Genomic DNA, 19,114 nt, shown 5'->3' with positions numbered 1-19,114 from the left:
CAGATTATAAGATCCCTCTTCATCTCTAACTATTTTAAACGAGCAAGAGGAAATGCTTAACAGTGGATTTGCCTCTGCAGTGGCTCTTCAACTTTAGGTCGTTGTCTCTCCGGAACTAAGGGTCCCTTTAATCATGGACCATTGCTTTCCAATATCAGAGGTACACATTTAATGAGCCTGCGTCCTGGAGCAAGGCCAGACTGTTTAAAATTTCTGGACCAAATTACAAAAAACAAGAAAAAAAGCCTCCTTCCTCTTCTTGTTTGCCTCCAAAGCTGTCAGCCATCATCCCGTCAGACTCAACCTTGGGGCGTGAGCACATGCCTCTGCATGTTTGTATACTTAGTTATAGCTATTATTTAAAACACTAATTAAGTCCCTAACGTCTACATGCACCTCCTTGTCATCGTCTTATGAAGCCGTTTGATCTTTAGGTTTTTGTTGACCATTATAGATATCGAGGAGGGGGAACTTTGCGGTGAAAGTAGTCAGTCCACGCTCCACATGAGTTAGCGAGTCCAATTGAAATGTGCACATTAAAGAACTATTGATTCTCTATTTTCTGCACACCATTTATAATTGTATGGATTACCCCTCCCTGGTAGCTGTTCCCTTACTTGCCTACAAATCTACCATTTAAACTCTAGCATGTTAAAGGCTGCTGTATTAACTGCTGCAAATAAACACCTTGCTTACATTTTTAGGAAGAATAGAGGATTAGAAAAGTCTTGTCAAACGGTTCACATAAGATGGAGTTCATTCTGCACTGAAGCTCACCATTTTTTTTATCTAGGCTTTGCTTCTTCCTGACAAGAAAGCACTTATTTTCTCCTGAAAGCTTTTTTTCTGAGACTTATAACAATGCAATAGGATCATGTGTTCGACTGTTGCAGAAAATAGCATGTAATCGTTTTTAACAATGAACGGATTATTCATGAGCGGCCAATCTAAGATGTGTGTCTGAATTCTGATGGAGCTGCGGCTCTTTCCCTGTCGTGCTTCGCTGAGAGCTGATTTCTTTTTTTCTTCTTCTATCCGTTTCTTGATTAGGCGCCAAGAGGAGAAAACAGCTGCTGTTGAAACAAACTGTTGACAGTGCATGGCGGGCGCAGGGTAAAGTCATCTACCTGCCTCGTACCTTTTGTTATTTATAGAGCCACTCAAGCAGTTTTCTCCTCAAGGATATTTCTTTGCAATGGCTTTAACCGTCTGCAGACCAAAGAGAGTCACAAATGGAGGGCCAAAGGGCTCCCTGCATCCCCAACCCTGCACGATTTAGTGCTCTAATTCTATCAATGCAGTGCACACACCCATCCAATTAGGGCCGTGTAATGGGATTGCTGTGCAGGGTCAAGATCTGCACCCATTTCTCCCTTTGAATGGCGTCATCACAACAGCTACCACTTGGGATCAGACCTCTCTCTCTCTCTCTCTCTCTCTCTCTCTAAATACACACTGTATATTTCACTGTCTTGCTGTGTTTCATGGTATAATGATTCTGCGGCTCATTTTTCCTTATGACTCAGCAGCAGTTTGGGGAAGATGTGAGAGAAGAAGCTCAGCATCGTCTGTCATCTCATTAAGTTAGGCAGAGAGTTCTATAGCGGGTTTTAATGGTGTAAAGGGGGAAGCGCCTGTCAGTCAGGAGTCAGGGGAATTTTACAGGATCTTTTTGGCTTTGGTGAGTGTTATTTCACTCCAGTCAGCCCAGAGATGTGAGAATCCACAAAATGAGAAACATACTCGCTGAGATTCATTTTCCTGCATTTTAAGAGAATAATCAGTATTCTAATCACCGCTGCTTTATTGCCACCTTGTACTTTTTTGCACTGCAGAGTGCCTAATCTATCTCGCCACATCCCATACCAACGAGCGCTGCCAGCCCTCCCTCTCATCTTTACCCTAATATTAACAACAGCATATTAGCTGCCAGTTCCTTCAGCTCATCTTTATTTTTACTCAGCGTGCACACATGCCAGGGTTAGATAAGCTTGTGCCAGTTCGTCAACACGTTTCCTGCCCATTTCTCTCCCTTTACGGCAGAAGTGGGCTGTGACTAGCAGGCTTTTAGCTCCGGGGAGCGCTAATGGAGCATCCCGTCCTCATTAACCACGGCCCTGCCCAGGACGCTGCCTGGTCTCCACGCCTGCCCTCGGCTACTGTGGGCAGAGCAGCGTAACCGGCTGCACACGTGCTCGCACACGTGTGTGTTCGCACATGCAAAGACCCCTTGGGCGGTTGGTGCTGTATTAGCCTGGAAGTAGATCAGGAAGGAAATCCCAAAGGCGTCGAGAGGAGCATTCCTGCTCTTTGCCTGCCCAGGACTTCTGTTTCCTTCAATTAATCACAGTTCAGTTTATCGATGTGACACTGTAGAACTTGACATCTATCCCGAGTCAATGTTTTCCTCCTTTCTCAGGGGAGCTATGCTTTCAAGCAAATTTTCCTTCATTGCTTTTTATGTAGATTAGTCTAATTAAGGATTTGTCCAAACTGCAATACTTAACAGAGACTTGGTAAATCCTGGCATGACTCTGTATTGGTCCCAGCCCAGACTTTTAAAACCCCCTCCAGCATACAGTACGAGCTGTTTTCTTTGTGGCTCCAGATACATAGTACATTGATAATCACAACATACTGATTTTTTTGCACTTTTACTCCACCTCTTCTATCGCCTCGAGTTATTAATTAACGCCATTTTATGCAAACTTTCTTGAGGCCTTTTATTATCTAAATTACCTCGCTGCATAGCTTCGTTCAGTTGTAGCTGAATTACAAACAGAATCCTCTTAACCATGTTGTTGATTTTTTACAGCAAATGTAAGTCATTGCTCACTCTTGGATTGCTTCATTTTCCATTCAGCTGTTCCCCCAGCTTCACTTGCTTTAAGAATTGCCTCCAGCGTACACAAGTTGATTGAAATGTGTGCTTATGTTGCCACATTTTCACGACTTCCATCCTACCGTAATTTATAATCCATTCCCTGCAACATGTAGTCATTAACAGGGTTCAACAGGGTGCAAAGCAGCTTGATGGCATAGTTGGTGGATTACTGCATGTGTCTTCCTCTGGCTTCTTCTGAGGATCAGTCACAGTGTCGAGGGTCTGGATTCAGATTTAATTGGAACTGTGGACCAGGACAACTCAAAACATATATTTTAATTTGGCACAGAGCGTAGAGATGTCTGCATTATAGGTTACCCGCATTATGATTTTATTGGAGCATCACTTCTCGTCTACATTCAGTCTCATGGGCATATGTACTAATTGAATCACTGGCATATAGGAATCAATGGCTTCTTGAGAGCTTTCTTTCTTAACATGACTTCACTCTCAGGAAGAGAGAGGCATTAGTGAAGTATTGTTATATCCTTTCACAAATGCTACAACAGGCCTCCTTTTTTACAAGAAAACATTCAGGTAAAATGATACTTGGGATAAATTAACGCAATGTCTCTTCCCACAGGGTTAGTAATTGTTGACTAGAAATGTTATATAAGCATTTAGGCATGATGCTTTAACGTAAGCTTGCTGCCTGAAAAATTTCCTTTGTATTAAATGCTAAATGTGTTTGGCTTTTTTTGTGTCGTGCCGAAGCAGTGCAGACAGAGACAAAGCTGCTGTCCGGAGTAATCTTGTAGCCTTGTGTCAATTCATTTTGACTGGATTTTCTTATATGCATGTTCAGCTGAATGCAGGTGGCTTCTGGCTGAAATAGATATAATGACTTTGAGTCCACAAGACTTCAGGTATTTCCTTTGACATCAAATATTCCCTTTGAGAGCCCAGCTAATAGCTCTCAGACTGTCTCGGTTGTGATCGAAATGCTTTACTCCAGGCCGAGGTCGCAGGTCCCAATTCATGTTAAACTACTCATCTCTATCTCAAGGTTAATTTTCTGTTTTCTGTACAATTTTTATAAATCCATAACGTAAATAACTGAACATTGTGTGAAGGCTCGAGGCAAAATCAAATGTGACATTGGAGGCGAGTGCAGGCACAGTCAAAGAGTCACTTCGATGATGAGGCATCTTGTCATCCCTGACAAGTGTTTTCTGCTTTTCCTGCTCTTTCCTTCACTGTCTCTCTCTTTCAATTTATTCTTTTCTCTCAGTATCTGCAGTATCTTCATTGCCAGTCTATATGAACTGGGTATCATTTTCAGTGCTGTTATAAATTGTTCTGGGCTCTCCTATGTGTGCTTTAGCTTTTTTACATGCAGTAAAGACAGTAGGTAGAGCTCATTTAATTACATAACGATATCCATAATCTAAGACGCTATCTAGGCTCACATCATGCTATTGATATAATATTGATATATTGTCCAGCCCTAACAGTAGAGCTGTATCATTTAAAATTAAAATTCTCTCATCTAACAGTATTAGCCAGAGCTCTCAAATGTAACATGTTTTTAAAACATAAGCTGGTGTACAAGTAAAACTGTTTAGTTGACAAAATAATCTCACCTCTGTATCCATTTAGTAGATGCTTTTCTTATTACATGATCTTCATCAGCAGATGGAATTTGTTCAGTTATCATGAAATTGTTTATGCCGTTTTTCTGCGCACTTTAAAGGAATACTTTATCTCACATTCTGACTCTCTGTTCCTATATCAGGCCATAGCCCCACTTCATCAATCCCACACTCACCATTGTCCACCTGTCCCACCAGATGCCCTCTGACTTTTTTCTCCTGTCCCAGTCACCTCCCTACCACACCTAGACAATCCCTCATACACTACAATAACCACTTTCCCTCCAGTACCAGTCACGTGATCCTGCCCACCTGTTCCCACTTTTCTCATCAGCCCTACAGATATTTAACACGCCTTTTTCTACTTACTCCTTGCTTATTTATCACAGTTGCTTAGTTGCCTCTTGTCTGTGCTTTCTAGCCTTTTTAATTTACCAGACACCTGCCTGTTTTTAACCTCTTCATCATTGTTTGGACTTCAGATTTCCTGCCTTTAACCTGTTTGGATTGCATTGCTGTTTTTGACCTGCCACATGATTCTGTAAGCTTTTATTCCATCATTTGGTCAATGGTTAAATTAGTGAACTGTATCAGTCTGCCTAGCTGTCTGCATTTGGCTCTTGGTTAGTGGTTATTGGTAAGTTTCATCTGTCCGCTTGCAACTTTACTGTTTTGGTTCACTCTCACCGCTTTCATAGTGTCGTTTTAAAATACCCAGCTGAAAGGCTGTTCCCAGGGGTGTCCAAAGGCTCTAAGTCCATTTTTAATTGGCCCGCTACAAATTCTAAAAACATAATGGAATATGGCCCACACATGAAACTTGCACTTAATGCTGCGTTCACACCAAAAGAGAAGCGAATATTTCGCGCGTCTAGTTTACATGTAAAGTCAATGACAGACGCAGATATTCGCGAGTAGATGCGAACTCGAGCCTGGCGGCGCGAATCAGGTGGAATATTCGCGGGACGCTGTGTTGCGACAGCCAATCAGCGTTGAGCTTCTCCTCCTGTCACTCTGTCATCGATCAGCCAATCAGCGTTGAGCTTCTCCTCCTGTCACTCTGTCATCGATCAGCCAATCAGCGTTGAGCTTCTCCTCCTGTCACTCCGAGCACAAAACAGGCATTTAAAACGTGATTTCCTTCTCCTCCTGCAGAGAGAACTAACAAAACATGAATTCTGACTTTTTACAAACCACCATCATTATGTTGTTATTTCAAAGCGACTTACAGGAAGTGTATTCAACATAGGTATTCAAGAGAACTACTAGTCACCAGAAGTCATAAGTGCATCTCCTTTCTTAAACAAGCATCTCAAAGCATAAGCCAGAGCAAAAGTATAGTGCAGAGGCAGATTACTAGGAAAACAATAATTGCAACAGACTAATTCGAATATAGTAAGTGCTACAAACTACTACGAATAGGATAAGTGCAGTAAACAAATACAAATTCAATAAGTGCAGCGAAATCACAGTAAAATTGTTTATTTTCGGTTCATACGGCTCGAATAAATCCACAGATGATGTTATGAACTCAGACAAGACGGCGTTTAGTTTCCCAGGATATCTGGGACTGCCACAACAAGTATAAAGCAGAATTAGTATTTATTTATTGCATGGTTGATGGTGAAATAAATGGATTTGTTGACAGAGGTTTCCATGGAGATAAGCCCCGCCCCCTCTCCAGGGCTGTGAAGGATCACCATCCTGAGTAAGAAGCAATCTCAGGCTGCTGTTTTGAGAATGAGCTGCCAACCATTTTTATAACAAAATAAATGAAAATCCATTAATGGAAAGTTGTGATGTAGGATGTTTTTTTCTTTAAGCATATTCAAATATCAAGCATAATTTACCTACATTTGATTGATTTTGACACTAGAAGTGAGGCGATATACCTCACCTCTAGTGAGTGGCCCAGCCTTTCGTATATTTTTCTATATGTGGCCCTCAGTGAAAAAAGTTTGGACACCCCTGCTCTAAGCTGTGTACACACTCAGCCCCAAACAGCCGACACATACAATTAGCCACTAGTTAGTTAGTGGAGCATTTAGCAGCTAAAGAGCGAGATATTTCACTCTATTTCAATTTGGCACAGAGCTTGAGATGTCCACATTATAAATTGCCTGCATTAACATTTCATTGGAGCATCACTTCTCACCTAAATTTAGTCAATACAGTTGGCTCACAGGTTAATGTACTTATTGACCTAAAGATACAGAGGAATCAATGGCTCTGTTAAGAGATTTATTTCTTATCATGGCTTCACTCTTATTTCCCTCAGGAGTTGGTGGAGACCAAAAACAGAGCTAAAAGAGAGTTAATATTGGACATACGTTCATCAGGTGGACAGAAACATGACTCACAATGAATGATAATGTTGCTCAGTAACTACTGTAAGAAACTAACAAGTTTAAGGACTTAGCAGAGAGATATTTAATGGGCCCTGAGGTAATGTTGTTTTATCAACTGCTGTGTCCAGAATCAACTTTATAACTCAACTGTCAGACTTTGGGTTTAAATCAAGAAATACCTAAATCCAAAATAAGTTAACAAGATTATGAACATGCCAGCTTTCAGTACGGTCTCTGGTAGTCTGTGCTGCAGACACACTTTGGTGTGTACCGAAGATGCGCTGAGGCTTAATGTTCAGCCCTAACAGACAGGTGGGCAGGGCTGCGGTGGTACTTCTGGAGTGGATGTGTAATTTTCCAGACCCACTCAAAATGGGGAAAAAAGAATATTCATCAGCATGTTTATTGCTGTCTTCTCTCTATCTATGCCTATCTTTTCTCTAATTTTCTGTTCGTTCATCTGTCGTGGTTTGAATTCTTTCTCTGCCTCACTCTATGTTGATGTGTTTCCAAATCTCTCTGTTTCTCACTCCACTAATGTCCATAGGGAGATTGATTTTGCTCCTATTTTCTGGTCTGAAACTGTGTGAACAAAGCCCATCTCCCTCTCACTCTGTGTTCTCCACTCCTCTGTCTCCTGTTTCTCTCTCACTCATCCTAATAAATTATGCAGCGTTTGATGGGGGACTAATTGCTCCACTTTAATGTGCACATTGTTAATAGACAACTTCATGCAGGGAACTAAGTGAAATTATTAGCAGAGTGTTAACAATGTGATGTTGGTTGGTGAACTTTGGTTTCCTAAGCTAGTGATACAGTTAAAAAAGGGCTACAAAAATAGCTTTGATAACTACAGAATAGCTGCAAGACAACTAAAAAACAATACCACCAGCATCGCAACTCTACAATCAGTCGGTAGAGCTTTGCCCTCGAAACAGTGTGCGCCAGTTGACTCTGCCTAGAATTGTCAGCAGAGTGAATTAGGAAATGCAGTTATGTTTGGTAATATTGTGTGACTGGAGCTTTTTGCAGTTGTAGGGGCTTTTCTGTTGTCGAGAGAATCACTAATGATGCTCTTATCTGGGGCTCAAAGCCTGATTAGCTTGACGGATGGAGCAGACATTGACAGCATGAACTCTGCTTGTATGTGCATTTATGTGTGTGAGGAGAGAGACGGGGAGTTGATGAGTTTGTGGGGGGAGGACTGATACAGAGACACACACAGAGTCTGATGAGGAATAATAGGACCCCTCCTGCTTTTCCTCCTCTGCCCTGAGTCGAGCTCACACGCCAACACCAAACCACTGCAAAGGAGAGACCAAGCAAAAAAGTGAGCAGCCGTCGCCAGCCTGCCTGTCAGCCCACCAATGTGTAGGAGGAGGAGAAAACCATGCTTAATCTTCTTATCTCATCCAGCCTTTTAAAATATTTAGTTGTATGTCTCTTGGTAAGTGGGAGAGAGGCTTCGGTGTGAAACTAGATTGAGAGAAAGAATGTGACAAGAAATAAACCTGTCTCAGATCAAAATGTGCGTGCCTGTGTTGTAAAGTATCGTTTCCTTGCCACAAGTATTGGCAGTCACCAAAAATCCCCTATATGCCGTGGGCGTTTTTAAAAACCTGTTAGCCTTTTCTTGTGTGTGGATGTTGTTACTACCTACAACACTGTCCTCACCAGATAAATCAAGGCATCGGCCAATTGTTCAACTTAAAATGAGCAGAGTTTACATTTTCCTGACAAGTAACCTTTTGTGGGTGGTGGAATAAAATATTTTGTCTGTCAGAAGCAAAGGTAAATGTAGTGTGATGTCATTACAGTGCCGCAAAATCTGAGCAGGTTGGGGTGGTTGGTGAGAATAACACAACAAAGTGTGACTTTATATCGGAGAGTGCTGTCTGCATCCAGTCTCCCACAAATTGTCAATGTTGCTCTTGTAACCACATCTGATTTACTTTAACCATGATGATGAGCCCTCCTAAAAACATCAAATGTATCCCTTTTGCCTAACAAACCTCCATTGTTTGCATCCATGTTTGCAATCTACTGTAGCAGTCTTCTTCTTTCTTGCCTTTTCTGCTACGTTTCTTTGCACATTATCCCCAACTGTCAATCATTGAAACAGCATGAAACTGGCAGCAGGAATGCGTATGCTGTCACTCATGAACAAGATGAATACTAAATGCTTACCCACTCATCCAAACGATTTAAGCAACTATTTGCTTTGTAAAGACATAGTAGAGTAATGGCGTCCCTCCCTTAGAAACAGTTGGTCCTCCCCGCTTTTATAAAGACGCTAAGATTGTGAGCTCCAAACACAGCAATGTAAAAGCGAGGTGGCAGAGTGCAGTTTGTGGCGTTCAGCTGAAGGCAACATTAAAGCATATTTTACTGGATGATTTAGGTAGCATTAGCAGGACAGCTAGCAAGCTAATAATCACATTACATGGATTTAATTCATTTGGCAGAGTGACCTAAATCCATGAAAAAGCTCCTTACCAAGCTGAGTTATTAAAATAACTATACTGTAACAAAATCAATATTCCAACCAACGAAACAATAGCCCAGATGTGAGGGGAGGTTTGTTTCTGACTACACTGACAAGCAAATTGTTTTGTTGTTTAGATCATAAAGTTGGTACTTTCATGGCAAGTCATTTCAGACATAAGTACAATATTTGGATGTGACTGTACGCTGTATCTATGACAGGTGTATCCATACCAAGCGCTCTGGTAAGAGAAGGGCCCCTTTGGTCCCAAGGGTAATAAACCCTGAGTACCAGAAAACCTCTATTATTATATATTCAACAGCTACTGCTGAAACGCTTCATCTCTCTCTCTTTTCTTTCCTTCACTGCCTCTTGTTAACTCATTTTCTTACCTTCAGTCGATTGCCTCCACTTCTGTCAGCCTTGGTCTTGATTGTATTTTATTCTTTTTGTCTTTCTTTTTGTTGCTGTTTATGATGATTGTATGTCTAGGTTGTTCAAATACAGCTCAGGCTTGTTATCCCTTCCAATAATTCTCACAATTTCTGGTGTTTTTAAATTCTCTCTCGGCCTCTCTGTCTCTTGGTCGCTATCTCGCTCTTTGCCTGCAACCCACCACCTCTTTTTGTCTCCTGGCAGACAACAGCAAATTGCAGGCTGGACCAGGCATGCTGGTGTTTGACATCACACACAAAGCCAAAGGCCATGTTCAATGTCTGCATGTACAAGCATAATTTGATATATTATTTGCACATGTTCAAACACACACACACACACACACACACACACACACACACACACACACACACACACACACACACACACACACACACACACACACACACACACACACACACACACACACACACACTAACATATGGACAAAAATCTTGGTCCCTATTCCAGCTTTCAACATCAGTGTGCATGCACATAATTTAAATGACATTTAAATGACATGACAAACTAAGTGATCCTATACCTGTTCAAACCGACAGACCTGAAATGGACAGGCAGATAGAGAGCTTACAGAATGTCTAACATTTATGCTATTATTATTTTCATGCAGCACAGGAGCAGATTAGTGTTTTAACGGTGGATCCAGCGGTACAATTGTTTGGCAAAGGGCTGTTTTTCATCCAGCTTATATAACTGACTCATTTTATTCACCCCAATGAAGACCACATCATGATTTCTCCCTCTGTCTCTGTTTGGTGCGGTTTGCATGCACATACTGTGTAGCATTACAAATGACTCATTGGGAGCAGATTCAGCCCTAATCAGCTCTGATGGGAAGCTTGTTTGTACCTGCAGTTGTGATTACAGCACTTGAAAACAACGGCTAATCAGTTCAGCTTATTAAGAAATGGAAGAGAAATAATACATTAAATTGAAGCTTGGATTCTGCCGAACTGTCGCCGCTGTCACAAACAAATTATTGTATGCAAAGCTAGCACTGTAGAGAGGGAGGTCATGTGAAAATGTTCCCACTCAGTGTCTTACATTGCAGTAATGCTGCCTGATATCCAGCTACAGCTTTTGGGAGTGGCACAAATTGCCTTTTCACTTTTACCTAGTGACTTTTCTTTATATGAAGGTTGAATAGAAGCACTGAGTGGCAAGAGAAAACCAACAAGATTTTTCTTCGCAGACCGAAATAGCAAGTCTCATCTACTTTATTAATATCAATATATTGGTCTCATAATATTTACTTAAGAAAGCGGGGAAAAAGCGTGAACTATTTAAAATTCTCTTCCTCTTGATTTTAGATGATTTAATGTGTAATTTTAAAATAATTATGTTACCGTGTTGAGAGCTGTGTGTGACAGCAGTTCAAGCCAACACTGACTGAATCATAGATATGCTCTAAATTCCATTTCAATCTTATTTAATATCATAACTATTAAATCCAAAAATGGTAAAACTATTAATACCACAATACCACACAGTAAAAATCCAGCATTCAAATTTGTATTTCAAGTGGAAATTCAAAGAGAGGCATTATCCACACAATGTAGTTAAATTTAGCTACGGTTACTAAGTGTCTAATAATGTACTGATAATGCATCATATTTTAATTGTTATATTTTGCAAGTCAAATCTGAATCTGCACGTAACCAGTAACATTTATCTGTCAGGTGAATGTTGTAGCGGCAATTCTTTCCTCTGTAGTAAAAGTATACACTAAGTAAAGTTAGTATACAATTGAGTTGCTCATTATTTAAGGGCTTGCCTTTGGGGGCCCTTGGTAAGTTATTTTTGGGGTAACATTAGTAACAATGAGTTAGTCCAGGAACAAAGTTCCATATTATTCATATAAACATAATAATACATCTATAGCTGTTTGGGGCAGTTGCTTACTTTGACTAACGGTAAAGTCTGCCCGTGTGTGTTTTTTCCTGTCAACCATAGTGTAATTCACCGGTGCACTGACTGTGAGTATGTGACCCAACTATGTCATGGCAGGTGTATTGCTGAGGAGCAAAGCAAGCGTGGTGGATGTGAAGTTGTTTGTAAGTGCTGTTCTTGAGAAGGCTGCAAACTGCACTAATATGAATAATAAAACCTTTAATGGGCCATATTATTTCCCCCTACAATGGGGAAGTCTTATGCACAAATTGACGGAAAGGCATACAAAATGCTAAAATTGAATGTCACTAGAATACCAGCATTGGTGCTTGTGGACTGAAAAAGGAACATGATAATCTGTGATTTAAAATTACAAAAGAATACATCCTTTAATGCCAGGAACAGAGCCTATTATTCAAGCCACTGATATAGTTGTGTGCACTGGGATTTTGTGTCAAGCTTGTTGTTGAATGTGTCATTTAAAAGACTGAGAAGCAGCGAGGCCCATATGTAATTCTTGGAGGTGCAGGGGATTATGGATGTTCTATATCCCAGACTGCTGGTGCAAACATAATCACAGTTTGGAGCATCCTCCGGATTTGTATGGCTTTTAAGTGAAGGGCAGAGAAATATTATTTCTTTATAGTAGAATATGTAATGGTAAAAAGCCTTTGCATGGCAATTTGTGAGCACAGTAAGACCAATGAAATATATATAACGGGCAGCATAGTGCAGGACTCATGGAGCTTGTATGGATTTAATGACTTGCTTATGTAACGTGACGCTCCCTCTTTCTTCTCTCTATACAACCCCCTCGACAATAAGGATAGAAAATAAAACTGTAGGTTTGTGGCTTATATAGATCCTGTCCATTATACAGTACATCCACATTATATAAGAAACCTTTATTGTCACTCAAAAGATGAAGTGCCCTTTGCGAAATCTGCAGCCTTTCTGTAGGCATAGCTGAGACATAGCTGAGTCACTTTTCTTTAGTTCATTATGGGTCAAGAGCAAAAATGTGCTCCATGTCTGGTTGCGTTATGTCCATCACACTTTTAATAAATAATGCAATTTGATGCAATGCACATTCTGACAATTAAACAAATAAATCGGGGCGTCTGCACCGTCTTCATTTGTCTGGGATACTTTGTTGCATGTCATTAACTGATATCTCATGTTATTTTCTCTTTTTCTCGTGACTGTCATGCCATCAAATAATTACAAATATAGCTTAAAAAAAAGAAATAAGTTAACTTTAGTTCACTAACTTGCATGGAAAATTCTAAACTTAAAGAAATGTAACCTCATCAAAGTCAGCATACCTACATGTCAATATATACCATCAATGCTCAAAGTGTTAGCTATGCAACCAATGCCACACACACAGTGAAACAATTTGAAGGTTAGACAGCGTCCTCTACAGTGGATGTCTGCAGGGTTCGTGGGCGTTGCAGGCTGTCTGCACAAACTGCTTCTGAGAATTTTATACACATACATGCATCCATATAGCCACCAACACACGCATGAATACACACAATGCCTACTGGCAGTCAGGCATGTTTAATTTAGGAGACTAGACTGCTCACTGTCTTCAGCTCCAGATCTTGGCCGGTGTGCGACTTAATATGTTGACTGAATATCTGAGTGCTCTGGCTTTTCATCGCAATGAAGCATGCTGGTTAATTAGTTGCTTGAGTGCCATCTCAAGTCTATGTTGGTTCAATTAGTATATATCAGGTTGGCTGTGTGACTTGTTTAATGGCTGATAGTCAGCTGGTGGGCTGACTTGACTTACAGGGTGCATTTTTGTCTGACACCCTTGTTAACTGACACAATGATTCAATAAAAAATCTCTCTGCATTTCAACTCCTCTGCTCCACTCCTCCACTCTATTTCTCCTCCCAACTGCATCACTTTAGTCTTCGAGTCCTTGAACACTGCCTCTAATGGCTTCACCTCAGATGTGATCTCTTTTTCCGTCTCTTGGGCCTTTTGCCCAACGCTTCACGCTGCGATGCGCTCATTCAAAACACCCACTGTCTCTCAATACCACAAAATAAACACAAATAAAATCAGACACAAATACAGGAGGAATACCACACAAATATGACAGATGGGCCTCTTAATGTGATATATGCACTGCTATTCAGGGCTGAGACACACAGAAGGACACAGCGTCCATAAAATAAATATTGATGTGGCACTCTTTTATAGTGGCAATATGGCTTCATAATGTTTTAGTGATGAGCATGATGTGTAAAGTCTCCATCACTCTCTCTAACACACCCATGTGCTCTCTGCTTCACAAACTTCCCAGGACGGACTTTCACAGGGAGTCACAGGGCAGTATGAGGTGTTGACAGTAATATGAAACAGTCTCTAAACTGTATGCGTTTGTGTTTTTCTTCACAGGGGAAGTCCTATGTGTTTGACCAGGTGTTCCCGACTAACACCACCCAGGTACAGGTCTACAACACCTGCGCCAAGCAGATTGTCAAAGGTGAGTCACATAAACAGGGTTTCCCTTTTTCTTCCAAGATGCCTGAGTGACTTAAAAGCTGAAAGAGAAGGTCAATACACCTTGAATCAATATATCCTTGGCTTCCCCTGAGCAGCTTTGTCAGTTTACGCTCTATTCACTGACTGCATGCACTAACATCTTCTCACAAGAAGTGCGAAAACCAATTTCCATGACATGATGTAGTCTCACAATTTACAGGTATGAGCGTCGACATGCACAGATTATAAAGATGCATGCTTATCAGAGCACAGCGAGACTGGCATATCCAGACATCCTCAGATAAAAAGAAACTAGCAGAGAGAGTTGAATCTTATTTCCTTCACCCCTCCCTCCATCTGCCTCTTTTACCCACCCTATTAAGGTCTCGTTCTTGTGCCACCTTCAAAGTGAGCGTGGAATCCTATTCGACAACTCTAGATGGAGCATGAAGAAAGATTGATTTGGTGGGAGCGATTACTTACAGAGGGTGAGATTACCAAGTAGGCCAAGGCAAGACAAAATAAAAAGGAAAGATGAATCGCAGTGCAGGGTCGGAGAAATCCAAGGTTAAGGATGTAGCAAAATGAAGACATGGGATTTGAAATGTGTCTGGGGAAAAGTTTAACGGAGCAGGACCAGAGAAAGCTGGTTGGGAGACACATGCATGTTTACATTTTCTCTCCTTTTTGGTCTTTCGGGCTGTCAGTTTCTCTATGTTTTGCAGCCTCTTTTTTGCCGTTCTCACTATCTTTCTCTCACACACTCACGCCGTCTTTCCTCTCTGTGATTCCCTTCCGGGTGGTTTCTGATCTTATTTCGGCTGTCTTTATTTCCAGAGAGATTCTTAATTCTTTGTTCTATAATGTGTCACGCTCTGTTTGGGTCTCACTATGAGCAGCGTGGAGTCAGTGGAAGATATGTTGCTGAGCTGTTAGGTGTAGTGTAATGTAGTAGTGTAGTGTAAAGGCAACACAGGAGAGGAGGAGAGGGGAGGAGAGAGGAGGAGAGAGGAGGGGAGGGGAGGATGGGTGCCTCTGTGTTTTAGCTGAGAGCCTTTGTGATTATTCTGCGGTCAGCTAACCTGAAGTGTTTTTCTTTTAAACATGTTTGACTTTTACCTTTGGGGTTTTATTAGACTGTGTCAGCAATGTGACATACAGCAGTGTGCTCCTTTTATAACCTCAACTGGTGAGGACGTGTTGTTTTCACTGCAGCTCCTATCAGATGAGTGGAGTGAGAGAAACATAAATCTGTACTTGTTTGGTACCTCACTTAGTGCCTCCTGGTGACCTTAGAGCAGCAGGTTTGATGTTTCTTTATTGTCTACAGCCACAGAGGTCATTCAGCAGCTAACCAAGCTTAAATACCATGAAGCACTCAGTGCACACACTCTTTATGTGGCACAGTCTGATCTGTCTTTGGAGCAAAGGTCAAAGATATCTGTCTTTGTGTAAGTGCTTTTCTGCCTTCCTGTCTTATTGTTTACATACCTGGCTGGCTTGCTGAAATCTTTAATTCTGACAGAATGTCCTTTGGTTTGACACTCATACTGCCATTTTTCATTTTCTTATTGTTTTCTTCTCTCTCTCTAAAATGCTCTTTGTCTCTTTGTCTTTTTTTATTATAGATGTACTGGGTGGATACAATGGGACTATCTTTGCCTATGGGCAGACTTCTTCTGGAAAAACACACACCATGGAGGTACAGTAACATTAAATAATTCAAAAGGTAGACCCTTTTGCACGCACATACACACACACACACACACACACACACACACACACACACACACACACGTTTTAAGAGTACATCCTCCACTGCTCTCCTATGACAGTACATCTCCCTCCATCACTGTCATCGCTCACTATCTCTCTTTCCCAGCCTTTTGTGGGCACTAACCTCCTTTACAACTCTCTCTGGGAAACAACCCTGTTCGCTTTCAAGTCAAAAGCCTCTCATCTCTCCTTTCTCTTACTATTCTCTGCACTTAATTTATCCCACATATGTTCTGTTCTTATCTCCTCTTTCTTCTCTTAGGGGAACCTTCATGATCCCCAGGGAATGGGAATCATTCCCCGGATCGCAGAGGACATTTTTGAACATATATTTGCTATGGATGAGAACCTAGAATTCCACATAAAGGTTGGTGGGAATTTCCATGTGTGGCGGTTCATGTATGCATTTGTTCATTACTCCCTTTTTACTCTATGACACGTTCAGTGGTAATACAGTTTGGGCCTCTGACGTGGTCCTCACATGGATGGGTTGAGTGGAAGCAGCAAAGCATCAATAAATCATGATATATAAACCTTGATAATCCTACAACAGTTGTTGTGCTTTTTGCCTTTTACACAACAGTCTTCTAATACTGGACAATACCTCGCCTGACCCACCAGATGACAGATTACTGCGACATAATTTTGCATATTTGCACAATGATCATCTCTTGCATAATTTCTCTTATCTGTATCACTTTTTTCTGTCTGTCCTCATTATTCCAAAGATTTACCGCCACATGATGTTTGACCAATGTTTGGTTTTGCTGCAGGTCTCCTACTTTGAGATCTACATGGATAAAATCCGGGACCTGCTTGATGGTGTGTTAATGCACTTAACACATGGCTTTGAATCAGTGAAACACACAACTCACATTTTTTAATACTGTGCTTTACGTTTGTTAATACTGTACGGTGTCCTTTCAGTACACGGTTGAAAATTCAAACTCTTATAGCTAAATGCACAAACCTAGATGCATATGGATAAATGATAATGTTGTCATGAAGGGTGTACATATCCTATTGTCCTCTTACTGTCTTGCTGCCAAAGTCATTATGAGAAAAGAGAGGAGCTGAGAAAAAAAATGACCATGCAGTAGCAAGTGATGGACTTCTTTTGCACTATCTTTCGACCCTTAGGCTACATGAAGTCCTACCTTATTAATGGGGGGTGTTGGGGCTGTATGCAGCTTGAGAGGAAGACTGCAGACATAACTAAGGGCTGATAAAACTTCTTTAACATTGTCTGCATGTTTTTGGGGTAAAAAATATATGTTTTTATTTACAGCTAAAATTATATTGTCCTAAAAATAAGCTAGAATTGAACATCAACGTGAGGCAGTAAAGCTCAGCGTTCTTTGTATTCACCAAGTAGATTTAGTGCAAAAACAATACTGAGTTTATATCTTAAGGTTTTTATCATCGAAGGAACAATATTTATAGTTAATCTTTTTTTTACTTCAGAACATAAAGCTTTGTGGTTTTAAGAGTTATACACACAGAAGCACCACAGCATTGTATTTCATAGTCTTATCACGGAGATACATAACCAGTTTAAAAAGATGGAGAGGCCCGGACCAGAACCTATAGGCAGCATCCTCGTGATTTCATCTTCAACCGAGCTGGAGACAGTGGTGAAAGTCCCCATTTGTATGCAGGGGAGAGAAAGCTATGAACACAAAAAGAGCCGACAACAACCGCGATGAATCGAGGCACAGAGAACAACACCCTGTGGAGGTATTTGCAAGGAGAAAAAGTGGCTGTAGGGTGATAAAGCACAGAAACGCAAGCACACAGTCTCCAAGAAAAAGCAGCTTCCACAATACGGGGAAATTTAATCATCATCAACAAGACAGGACTTTCAAAAGTGAAATTGTGAATGCACGAATTTGGGCCAGCAAATGGCTTTGCAAAGAAAATTGTATTTTGTTCACTGACGGGCATCTTCTTAATCTCTCTGTGACTTTGGCAGAAATAATAGTTCAGTTCCATAAAATACATTGAGAGCTAGACTGTTGTTTTTTCACACCACATTAGCAGAGTCTGACTCACAAAGGGAACACAGTCAGGTTGGATTATAGTTGTGCCAAGAGTAAAAACACATATTCGCATGCAGATGCTCATTTGCTCACACACAGAGATAATGCTTTGGGTAACACAATGACCTCTTTTCCGTTACATCCTAGTGAAAAAAACCAACCTGTCAGTGCATGAAGACAAATACAGAGTTCCGTATGTGAAGGTGAGTCATTCGCAGTTTGACATGATTCAGTTTGATTTCTCTCCCTTTACTATCCAGATACCCTATGGATTCTGTTATATAAGTATATGTTAAAAGAATGGCTTGACAATTCAAGTCACACGCTTATTCTTAATAAGATATTTTTTCCAAAATAAATGTTGTAATATAACTAACAGGATGAACTTGATGTGTGAAGCAATTTTGGTTGCTCTTTGACAGTAAAGTTATTGAATCATTTTTGTTTCATCTCTCTTCTGCATTGCACGCTGTAGAGGGTCTCAGTGCAATTGTCTCACAGCCGACTGCACATAAGATACCAATTTTGTGTCCAGCTCAGAGGAAGACTGGTTTTGTAGTAGCTCATCGTCTATCTTACTATGGTTAGAAAGAGCCGTCTTTTGTGTTAAAACAATGTGTTGCTTATAAATTATTTATCTTACGAATCTGTGAATATCTTTCAATCTTTACCAAACTGAAATAGTTTGAGATACAACCCACTGCTGCTAGGTGGGTTTTGTAACAATTTGACAGAGCCAGTCTAGCCTTTTCCTCTTGTTTTCAGTCTTTGTGAGGCTAACTGGCTGCTGGCTGTAGCTTTAAGTGTTGTCAGTTTTTTAATCTAGCTAACGTAGATGAAAATCTGAAATATCAATCTCTGCTCTAAAGTTTGAGAATGCAGATTTAAAGAAAAGCAAAAGTCTAACTTTTGTCTCCTTTGTAAGACTTTCTGTTTTGTGCAGACATAAACGTGGGCGTTTCTATGTGCAATTTAAATTACAAATGGATGTTTGCATGTGTCTTTCTTACACTAAGGGCTGCACAGAGCGCTTTGTCACGAGTCCTGAGGAAGTGATGGATGTGATAGATGAAGGAAAAGCCAACCGACATGTTGCTGTCACTAGTGAGTCACACTGTTGATCTTCGTTATGTTCGTGCACT

At 40.8% G+C, this 19,114-nt stretch overlaps 1 protein-coding gene across 2 annotated transcripts in view; it reads left to right on the top strand.

Annotated features, from left to right (window-relative positions):
* The window catches only part of kif5ab (kinesin family member 5A, b), a 54,682-nt gene that overhangs the window by 4,337 nt on the left and 31,231 nt on the right, over positions 1 to 19,114 (top strand). For both annotated transcript variants that reach the window (XM_054616909.1, XM_054616910.1), the window contains exons 2-7: positions 14,071 to 14,158; positions 15,786 to 15,859; positions 16,196 to 16,300; positions 16,707 to 16,755; positions 18,120 to 18,175; positions 18,989 to 19,076. In XM_054616909.1, the coding sequence (XP_054472884.1) occupies positions 14,071 to 14,158; positions 15,786 to 15,859; positions 16,196 to 16,300; positions 16,707 to 16,755; positions 18,120 to 18,175; positions 18,989 to 19,076 (460 nt within the window). The remainder of the gene's footprint in view (positions 1 to 14,070; positions 14,159 to 15,785; positions 15,860 to 16,195; positions 16,301 to 16,706; positions 16,756 to 18,119; positions 18,176 to 18,988; positions 19,077 to 19,114) is intronic.

Source organism: Anoplopoma fimbria, chromosome 17 (genome assembly GCF_027596085.1).
Source record: "Anoplopoma fimbria isolate UVic2021 breed Golden Eagle Sablefish chromosome 17, Afim_UVic_2022, whole genome shotgun sequence".
Classification (NCBI taxonomy): Eukaryota; Metazoa; Chordata; class Actinopteri; order Perciformes; family Anoplopomatidae; genus Anoplopoma; species Anoplopoma fimbria.
The sequence above is the reverse complement of the archived record's forward strand: the minus strand, read 5'-3'. Positions and strand labels throughout refer to the sequence as shown.